The 10980-nt window shown below is 38.5% G+C and overlaps 2 protein-coding genes and 1 pseudogene across 6 annotated transcripts; 1 reads left to right on the top strand and 2 right to left on the bottom strand.

The window, feature by feature from the left end:
- The first annotated feature begins 1113 nt into the window (after positions 1–1113).
- On the top strand, positions 1114–2609 carry LOC113333276 (annotated as a pseudogene).
- Positions 2610–3060: 451 nt separating this feature from the next.
- On the bottom strand, positions 3061–10969 carry LOC113333043. 5 transcript variants are annotated; one of them, XM_026579533.1, is made up of 12 exons: positions 10845–10969; positions 10155–10319; positions 9532–9639; positions 8942–9448; positions 8266–8779; positions 7628–7720; positions 7361–7468; positions 6778–7254; positions 6119–6328; positions 5558–5665; positions 5318–5425; positions 3061–5233 (listed from the first exon to the last, which is right to left on the bottom strand). In XM_026579533.1, the coding sequence occupies exons 5-12, from the start codon at positions 8431–8433 to the stop codon at positions 4487–4489; spliced, it is 2019 nt and encodes a 672-aa protein (XP_026435318.1). In that variant the 5' UTR covers positions 8434–8779; positions 8942–9448; positions 9532–9639; positions 10155–10319; positions 10845–10969; the 3' UTR covers positions 3061–4486. The 5 variants fall into 5 exon arrangements, with proteins under 5 accessions (XP_026435318.1, XP_026435320.1, XP_026435322.1 ...); XM_026579535.1 differs by having other exon boundaries at positions 8266–8474; XM_026579537.1 differs by having other exon boundaries at positions 6158–6328; positions 8266–9448.
- Positions 8759–10256, bottom strand: LOC113332791. Its single transcript, XM_026579302.1, has 4 exons — positions 10155–10256; positions 9532–9639; positions 8942–9448; positions 8759–8779 (listed from the first exon to the last, which is right to left on the bottom strand). The coding sequence occupies exons 1-4, from the start codon at positions 10254–10256 to the stop codon at positions 8759–8761; spliced, it is 738 nt and encodes a 245-aa protein (XP_026435087.1).
- Positions 10970–10980: the final 11 nt, after the last annotated feature.

Below are 10980 nucleotides of genomic sequence, written 5' to 3'. Positions count from 1 at the left end.
TCAAATCTGCCGGGCAAATCAAGGTTAATTCTATTAGTTTTTATAATACTATTGAATAAAATAAAATTGATGATCCAACAGTTTTATATTTAGGGTTTTCTTTTTCTTTTATTTTAGTTTGCTTTGATCTATCTAATGACTTTTCAATGTCATCTAGATTTGTTGTATATTAGCCATCTTGGCGTTTTTTGGTGGTATTGTTGCATCGTTATCAACTATATCACGGAATACTATTATCTTCTTCGACAAACAAGATCGAGATCGATCGTGATGATATTATTTTGGGCATATTACTTCTTTTACATGGAAGCATTTAACATATACGATGTTAACGATGAAGAATAAGGATCAGGAATCAAAATGGTTTGAATTAATAACCGTTAGAAGGATATCAATTTCGTCTACATAATGTAAATTAATACAATTCCGGTTTTTCGTTTCCTCGTGTTACGAAATCTGTAAGCTTAGTACTAGTTGTTTCTTTCTGTTTCCTACCGATGTAATTGGTATTGTTGTTATCACGATTTCTAGAATTGTGATTCTCCAAAAAGAAAAAAGAAAAAAAAAAACCTCCACAGATTACATACTCAAGTCTCAACCTCCTGTATGATCTATGCACCTATATTTGGTTTTCCCACCTAAGATAAAAAGAAGTTATGATGCCTGTATCATCTATGACCGCTCCCTTCTCTTGGCAAGATTCCAAAATTAGCAACTGGATAAGCCTTTCGAAAGTCTTCTACTCCACTCCAAGGATAACAGCATAAATCATTACTGTCGTTATCAAATTTACACCTTTTTCAACAAAATTCACATCATAAAGAAAAGGTCAAGGGCAACTTGGTAAAACACTCTGAAACTCCACATGGCAGATGACGTGTGCTTACATGGAAAAATCTTATCCATTCAGTACCATGAAAGGGAATTCAACGGGTGAGATCTATCACCACCGTATGTCAGAAGTCATACTAAGTGTGGCTAACTAATACCGGTCACGAGCTTGCAGGCGCCAAACCAAGCCTCCTCCACGTCACCACAAACCAGTAATATATCTCCACGTATACATAAGCCGCATAAGTGTCTTCCCTGTATATAACCGTGTGAAAAAGCGACTCTTTTCCTTGCTTATTCCTTCAAATAATTTCATCAATTTTTCTCTGCTCAACCATAACAGAATCAATGGAGATCTCCGGTGTAATTTCAAGGTCATATTACGGCGTTGGAATTGATAAGGTTTCGGTGAAATCTAGAAAATTTTCTGGGATCTCAAGGAGTTGTGCGTTTTTGGAGAATGGGCATCTTCAATATTATGTTTCTCCTCCAATGTCTGGTTTAAAGAATAAAAAGAAGAAGGAGAAGAAGGAGAAGAAGAATTTAGAGATGGGAATTATTAAGAAGAAGTTGAAATTGGTTAAAGGATTATCGAAGAACTTATCCATGTTTGAGTCGATGGGGTTTGGATTAGAAATGGAGAATGGTTTGATTTCTCAGGTTAAGGGAAAGAATTTAGAGGTAAGAAGATTTCTGGGTGTCTCTTATATTCTTATAAGATTGATGGATTTTTTTAATGTAATTTTGAAGTTTTTAGAGAATTTTTATATCTGGTAATGTTGGTGTTGATGAATTTGTGTTTGTTAATTGCAGGAAGCATCAGAGATTCTAATGGCGCAATTGAAACAATTAAAAGCAGAGGAGAAGGAAATGAAAGGAAGAAGAAAGACGAAAAGGCTAAACAGAAGTCAATGAGGATGAAAACAGAATCGTCTTCGAGTTCGTCCGAATCAAGCGATAGCGATTGTAGTGACGTTGTTAACATGAAATCCCTCAGAATTAACACTACAACAGAACCGAAAGTTGATATAGAAGGAGAATCGACTAGCCGAATTAGCTCATCAATCCAAGAGATTGAAATTGGGAACTCTAGACAAGATTGTTGTGCTGAAATGACAAGTACTAGTTGTTGTAGTTCTTCTGGGCTTGGTGCTACAGCTAATACAAGTACTCTTCAAAGAAGTTCAGCAACCGTAATGGCAACACTAGATGGAGAAAGGATTGAGGTATGCATGGGAGGGAAGTGTAAGAAATCAGGAGCTGCAGAGTTATTACAAGAGTTTGAGAAAAGGGTTGGTGGTGGCAGTGGTGGCAACACTAGATGGAGAAAGGATTGAGGTATGCATGGGAGGGAAGTGTAAGAAATCAGGAGCTGCAGAGTTATTACAAGAGTTTGAGAAAAGGGTTGGTGGTGGCAGTGTTCCCGTTGTTGGGTGTAAATGCATGGGTAAATGTAGAGCTGGTCCTAATGTTAGGGTACTGAATCAATGCAATGGGGAAAGGACAACAATGGTGGAGGAAATTAAAGCTCCTCTAGTGACTAATCCTTTGTGTATTGGAGTTGGTTTAGAAGATGTGAGTATGATTGTTGCTAATTTCTTTGGGAATCAAGAGAGAAATGATTTGGGGGGTTTAATGGCCCCTGCTTGATGTGAAAGGATTCTTGTACTTGTATGATGGAATACAGGGCCTTCCTGTCCTTTCTTCTCTGAACTGTGTAAATATTCTCAAATTTATCAATTCCTTTGATAATATATAAATCAGTGGTTCTTTTACAAGTTTGTCTTTGTTTTCCAATGTTATCAGTGGCTCTTTTACAAGTTTGTCTTTGTTCTCCAATGTTGAGTAAATTGTTTTAGCTTTTTCAAAGCTGACCAGAATCGTATGAACCCATTTCTTTTTAACAGTATCTATATTTGACAATGTAATGATGATTTAAGAGTTGAGCACTTAAAGTTAATCTACAATGTTATGAAAGTGATACCTTGGAGTTGATTGATACACAACTCCTCTCCAAGTTCACATCTTAATCCATGGCATATCGACATCAAATGGGTGGAAGTGGATCAACTCTGGCATATTCTTTAGGTGTCGTTGAGAATGCCACGCATGAGCACTTGTAGCTTAGATGCAAGGGGGAATATACTTGGGAGGAATAACAGTTACCCACCCATCAGTACGGCTAGCAACTGAATAAGGTTGCCTGGTCTAGAAAACTTTTGGGACTTGGGAAGAAGACCTTTTCTTTGAATAAAAAAAAAATGATAATGCCAAATACCATTAGGCGCCAGGAAACGAAGAGTAAGAATTCAACAGTCAACTCCATCATGACTCTTCCTCATCGGGTATTTTCAGGATTTTTTTAAGCCCACAACAATCACATGGCTGGTTATTTTATGAAGCAGTGTCTAAGAATCACCGAAACCCTCTTACTAATTCAACATGACGTCACAGGTTAACCTAGGCACTAGAAAATATGACCACCGACATTCACTGCCGACAAATGAACAAAGACTCCATTATATATATGGATGGCATTCTTCCGATCAGACCTGTACAAACTTCACTTCTAAGAGGTTACATGCTGCGAAATGCATCAAACCAGATTTTTCATCCGTCTAATCTAGCTAGCCAAGTCACAGGACGACGCAACCTCTTTCATCTGCTCCTGCAGTAAGGATCGGTCAGATTCTGACGCTTCCATCCATCTTTCTTGTAGAAGTTGTACCCCGGGTAGGCAAATAAAATCAAGATTATTATTCAGACTGAGTACTACAGAGAGTTGCTTCCATTGCTGATCAATTGCAGAAAGAGGAACAGGCCTACCATCCTGGATGTAGTTATGTACTTCATGTACACAAGGAAGACCATGCGTATACGAGATCAGACACCAACAAGAAGTTACGCCAGTGCTTGTGTCTACTGATTGGTTAAACTCTGATTGTCTAAGCTTCAATGCATGCTGAGGGATATCTTTCTTCGACTCTACAACTGCTAATTGTTCGAGTTCAAGTAGTATATGGTCCAGCGCATGCTGAGAGACATGGTTCTTCAACTCTTCGAAAGCAGGTATCTGGTGTTTACGATTAATATAAGTTAAGCTTTTCTCATTGGAGGCACTAATCTGATTAATCTGGTCTTTCACAATGCTGTGCATTGCCTCCCAGCAACGGAAAAAACCAGTTGTGCTCGTCGAAGACTCCATATGCTTCCGCAACTGTTCATGCTCACTTTCATCCGTGGCAACTTCTTTGTAACCGAAGTGCTTAATCTTCCGAGTCCAAGACAAAATAAAGCTCTCCTTGTGCACTATCCATGTATCACGTATGTATTTAATGCATGTGGGGTACCTCGTCACCCAAGTAGTTACAAACTCAGTATAAGTATCCGCAAAATCTTCCTTCGTCTCTGATTTCAAAACACATTCCCAATCACGATGAAAGTCGTCCCACTCTTTGTCATCCAAAATCGCTTTCCTGCAATTAGTTACAAGGCATTCTCCTATATGTAACGTGCAGAGCAACCTCTTGGCTTCAGGAAATACACTACGAACTGCATTTATTAATGGATGATCCCCATTCACCACACAAACAGATGGTAAACTATCGGGCAAAAACAAGGATTTTAACTGCGTCAATGCCCAACTAAAGTGCTCTTAGGTCTCCTCCTCTATGAAGGCATATGCCACTGTGAAGGGTGTTCCTAGAGAAGATATCCCAGCTACATGAAAGAATGGAACCTTAAACCTATTGGTCTTGTAGGTGCAATCAATCATTAGCATAGAAGGAAAACATTTTGCCAACAATGTGGACTCTGGGTGAGCCCATACTATATCCTTAAGCTCATTCGTCTCTTCATCCTTCCTGTACCATACCATGTAATGGTATTGGGTTGACAACTTCATCACTTGTTCCATCACTGACATTTTTTCTGCCACATGCCGTTTTAAACTCGACCTCCTGTTGTATATGTCTTTGGCACTCACAAGACAATCTTTGTTCTTCTGCTTCAATGCCTCAACTACTTGTCGAGGGCGAGCACCGCCTGCAGTCAATTTAACCACTAGCTGATCCACATCCCGATTAAATAGTGGAAGTGGTATGTTTTCAGCTTCGTGATTATGTCTTCCACAAAGAACCCGAAGTCTCCATTTATTCTCAGGAAGACAAGTACCTCTCACTTTAAAAGGGCAACCGCACTTCTTGGTTTCTCTTCTCTGACGTTTTCTAGCATCCGGTGTGCAACTAGTGTACCTGTAAACACCACTTCGGTTACAAGCAAACAGAACAAAGCTACCCTTTCCTTCTGGTTTCGTCTCTGACTTTCTAATTATGATTCTTGTATTGTTCTCTCTAGCAACCTCTTGGCACCATTCAAATGCTGCATCTCGTGAGTCAAATAGCTACATGCATACAACCATATAAGAAGCTACAAAACATCCTTCAAAATATACTTGTCCAAGAAGCTGGAAAAATAAAACCAATACCTGATCGGTCTGAAAAAATTGAGTCACGTCCATCCCCTCCCTTGAGATTGGAGCATCATCCTCCATCATATTGCCATCTTCTGGTGGATCACTACCTGGTATTTTATTCTAACGAAAAAGTAGAAATAAAATCATGTTGATCAGTCCTGATAGACCACCCTGCATTTATTGGGCATAAGTATCTACAGAACATTTTAAAGAATAAACTCTTCCGAGAAGATAGGAAAACAAAATTAGTACCTGATCGGTCTGATAAAACTGGGTTATCTCCATCCCTTCCTTCGAGGTCGGAACGTCTTCCTCCATCATATTGCTACCATTTAGTGGATCCTTAACTGGTCCTTCACCCTAATGAGCAAGTACAAATAACATCACGTCAAGCCTGCAGAGGAAGCTGATAGACCAACTAATATACACAAAATTTGTTCATTACTTTAGCAAAATACATGCCCAATATATTCCAGAGGAACTAGCTAAAGAAGCCAAGCATTCTTCAGCATATTCCTTTACTTTCCACACTCAAAACACAATAATAATAATGGTCCACCGTGTACACCATAGTTTGCTCGAGACTTGTAAACACCATTACTGTCACAAGCAATCAAAAGAAAGACTTCCTTTCCTGCTGGTTACATCTCTGACTCACAAGTCTTGTGTTATTCATTTTTAGAAACCTCTTGAAAAAGTTCAAATGCTGCATTTTGAGAGTCAAAAAGCTATGTATATATATAGCTAGAATAAGTTTCTACAAGGTTATTGCGAATATACTCGTCGAAGAAGCTTGAAAATAAAAATAACTACCTGATAGGTCTGGAAACATTGGGTCACATCGATCCCTACCTTCGAGATCAGAGTGTCTTCCTCTATCAAAATGCTTTCTTTCTGTAGATGACTAACTGGTCCTGCATCAGTCTGAAAGCACCGTGCCACATTGATCCTTTCATTTGAGGCTGGAGCGTTTTCCTCCATCACATTGCTATCTTTATGTGGATGATTAACTGATCCAGCATCCTATTGAACAAGTACATACAAATAAAGTCAAGCCTTGAAAGGGAGCTAACAAATTGCAGTATTTGATCCTAATAGACCAACCAATCTACATAATATTCATTCACTACATGAGCACTATACAAGCCAAATAAACTCTAGACAGCTCAGTTTTATTAGAGAACGTGCTAAAGATGCCAAATACTTAGTTCCAACACAGTGTAACATTAGAGTGGTCCAGTGTAGCAAACTGCATATATTGACTTTAAGAACTGTGCACCTATTAATATGTCCCTAGAAAAGAAACCCAATCACATGAATGAACAGGAATTATTACCATTAACACACGGAATACAAATTTCCAACTACGTAAAATCTAGATGACACCACCACACGTTATCATGTAACTCATCTGGATTTACATATTTTCTCGGTACTTCTATGTAATAGTATTGGGTTGACGGCGAAATTACCTCCTGCGCCACTGACTTCCTCGCCACCTCTTTCAGTTTTAATTTTGACCTTGTGTTGTATATGGCACTTCCACTGGTACTCGCAAGACATTCTTTGTTCTTCTCCTTCAATGCCTCAAGTACCTGTTGGGGACGAACACCACTTTCAATCAATTTATCCCCTAGCTGCTCCTCATCTCGATTAAATAGTGGAACTGATGTGTTTTCAGCTTCGTGATTATGCCTTCCACAAAGAACCCGAAGTCTCCATTTATTTTCAGGAAGACAAGTATCTCTCACTTTAAAAGGGCAATCACACTTCTTGCTTTCTCTTCTCTGACGTTTTCTGGTATCTGGTGTGCAACTAGTGTACCTGTAAACACCACTTCGGTCACAAACAAACAGAACAAAGCTACCCTTTCCTGCTGGTTTCGTCTCTGACTTTCCAATTATAACTCGTTTTGTTCTTGCCAGCAACCTCTTGGCACCATTCAAATGCTACATCTCGTGAGTCAAATAGCTACATATGTATCACCATATAAGAAGCTACACAACATTCTTTACAATATACTTGTCCAAGAAGCTGGAAAAATAAAATCAATACCTGATCGGTCTGAAAAAATTGAGTCACATCCATTCCCTTCTTAGAGACTGAAGAGTCAGCCTCCATCATATTCCCATCTTTTGGTGGATCACTAACTGGTATTTCATCCTAATGAACAAGTAAAAATAAAATCAAGTCAAACTTTGTTTCAGCTAAGGGTTCATGTTGTTAAATCCTCATAGACCAACCTCCATTTGACTGGCATAAGTAACTGCATAACATTATAAAGAATAAACTTCCAAGATATTAGGAAAACCAAATTAGTACCTGATCGTTCTGACAAAGGTCGATTACCTCGACGCCCTCCTTTGAGATCGGAGCGTCTCCCTCCATCATATTGCTATCTTTTAGTCCTTTACCCTAATGAGCAAGTTCGAATTTTATCAAGCCAAGCCTAGAGAGGTACCAATAGTTCTATATAAGAACAGTAGATGCCAAACAAATTATAGATTAATTAGTTTTCGTAGGACAAACAAAACTAAATACTCATTTGTTTTACTTTCAGCAATCAAATTCTCAGAAGCAGCATAAAAGTGCGCCACCAGAAGGCAGAATATGCTATAGTTTGCTCGAAATTTGTACAAAAAATTGCAGTTTCAAGCAATCAGAACACAGCCAAACTTTCCTGCAGTTTTCGTCTGTGACTTTCTAATCGCAAGTCTAGTAATATTTGGTCGAGACTTGTAAGAACCCACTACTGTCACAAGCAATCAAAAGAAAGATTCTCTTTCCTGCTGGTTACATCTCTGACTTTCTAGTCACAAGTCTAGTATTATTTTTTTTAACAACCTCTTGGAACCATTCAAATGCTGCATCTTGAGAGTCAAATTGCTATATATGTAAGTTTCTATACAAGGTTATTCAGAATATACTCGTCGGAGAAGCTTGAAAAATAAAATCAATACCTGATCGTCCTGAAAACATTGGGTCATATCGGTCCCCGCCTTCGAGATCAAAGTGTCTTCCTCCATCAAAATGCTTTGTTTCTGTGGATGATTAACTGGTCCTGCATCAGTCTGAAAGCATTGGGCCACATCGATCCTTACGCTCAAGGCCGGTGTGTTTTCCTCCATCACGTTGCTATCTTTATGTGGATGATTAACTGGTCCAGCATCTTATTGAACAAGTACATATGAAATGAAGTCGACTTAAGAGGAAGTTAACAAATTGTATTATTAAATCCTAATAGACCAGCCAATCTATATAGTATTCACTCACTACATGAGCACAATACAAGCCAAATAATTTCTAGACGGATCGGTTTTATAGAACAAACTGCTAAAGAACCCAAATACTTAGTTCCAACTTCCAACACTCAACATAATACTAAGGAGGTACACAGTATCAAATAGCATACATCCTGGAATTGTGCACCTACTAATGGTCGAACTGATTTCATTACGTCACTAGAAATGAAACCTAATCACAAGAAAAGAACGGCAATTAACCATTAACACACGGAATACAAATCTCGAACAATGTAAAATCCAGATGACACCACACTAAATCATGCAATTCATCTGGCTTTACATCTTTCCTCGGAAATTCTACATAATGGTGTTAGGGTGACGACGAAATTACCTGCCGCATCACGGACTTACTTTCCACCTCTTTCCGTTTTAATTTCGACCTCTTGTTGTATATGGTCCTGAGGTTTACATCATTATTTTTGTGCTTCTCCTTCAATGCTTGAAGTACCTGTTGAGGAGGGGCACCCTTTGCAGTCAAATCAAGTAAAAGCTGCTCCTCAACTTGTTTCCACCGATTAAACGAAACCGGATTGCTTTCAACCTCGTGATTATGGCGTCCACAATTTACACGAAGTTTCCATTTATTCTCAAGCAGGCATGCGCCCCTCAATGTAAACGGACAACCACACTTTTTGCTTCCTCTTTTCTGAGGTTCAGTCCCCAGAGTGTCAATCTCGTTACTATGAGACTGATAAACACCACTTCTTTCACATACAACCACAATGAAGCTACCCTTTCCTGCTGGTTTCGTCTGTGACTTTCTAATAATAAGTCTTGTATCATTCTTTTTAGCAACCTCTTGGCACCATTCAAACACTGCATCTCTTGAGTCAAATACCTACATCTAACCGAAATTAGTTTCTATATGGTACATTATAAAGGAAAAAATCTTCCAAGAAGGTAGTAAAGCAAAATCAATACCTGATCAGTTTCAAAACTTTGAGTCAAGTCAATCCCCTTCTGTGAGATGGGAAAGCCCACCTCCTTGATGTCGCTAGCTTTCTGTGGATTATTAACAAGTCCGTCGTCCTAAACAAGTAAAAGTTAAACAAAAGCAAGCCTTGAGACATGAGAGGAAGCTAAACGCATGACATTCCACATTATACTCGAGCTACATGCCAGCTAATTCTAGAAAGTCTAGTCTCCAACGGATAAACAGTTCCAGAAGTCAATACCATCAGTGACTTAGTATATTATTTTATTTTCAACATCGGAATAGAATATCAAATGCTCCAGTGTCTACGTATGCAATACTCATTTCTGTTAAGACTCATAAAGTGATACTTTCATTTTTTCTATTTGGCCTATTTTTAGGCAAGAATGAAAAGGTGAAAGTATCACTTTCCTGGGATGGTGGGAGTAACATATAACTTGACTCTAGAAGTAGTAAACCAACCACCAGTCAAGATAGCTGAGTATGCTCGACCCAACTGCTAATGTATGTGTTTGGTTACAGACTCATGGCTATGCAGCCAAGGTACATTTTGGGACACAATTTTTTTTTTACAAAAAAAAAAACTACTTGGAAGGATAGTTAATATTACCTCAGATCGACATGATTGTGAAACTTCAGTGGATCCGCCACCATGCTCAGATGAGTTATTCAAGGAGCTTTCTTTCTCTAGTTGACGTGTTCGCAATTTCATCTCTTTGAGGATCGACGGTTCACGATTTCATGTCTTTGTGTGCTTACAGGCTCGGTGCATTCTCTACATTCAAACAGAACACATCAGGTAAAAGTTCCGATCCTAGAGTAACATCAAGTATCACTACAACATAGAAACCTCTTTTTTTTGCCAAGCATCCATTAATTCCACTGGCCCTGATTTTGTTACTCTTATCTTTATATAGTACTAGTTGCAGACACATGCTCCACAAAAAAAGCGCGAAAAATGAACATAATTTGGATGCCCTAGATGTGCAAATGATATGAGTTCTGATTTTCATTAAACTATGTTTTTCCTCCGTTCGTATATAGATTTTGAAACAATTTAAATGTAGTCTTCAATTCAGAATTCAAAAATACTTTTAAATTATATACAGTTCTAGGCCAGCTTCTACTGCAACGGTGTCTCGGTAAAAGGTAGATGATCAACGGCCGCCGTAGATCACAATTTACAAGTTAATAAGCACAAATCACTCCGCAATTAAACTATTGAAAAACTACGAGTTATGCGTAAAAAAAATAAAAATGAGTCGAGTCAAATTGAAGGTAGTAATGCAGTTCAACTTACCTTGAGCTTCTTCACCCAATTTTTGGCGGCAGTTAAGTTATATTTTCTTTGTCGAGAACGACAAAGCCTTCGAATTTCAGAAATTAGGGCGTTAGAAAACTGAATTTGGCAGAAATAAAAGTTCACTTAAAAGGGA

This window comes from Papaver somniferum, unplaced genomic scaffold (assembly GCF_003573695.1).
Source record: "Papaver somniferum cultivar HN1 unplaced genomic scaffold, ASM357369v1 unplaced-scaffold_132, whole genome shotgun sequence".
Lineage (NCBI taxonomy): Eukaryota > Viridiplantae > Streptophyta > Magnoliopsida > Ranunculales > Papaveraceae > Papaver > Papaver somniferum.
This window is presented reverse-complemented; position numbering and strand designations above follow the sequence as displayed.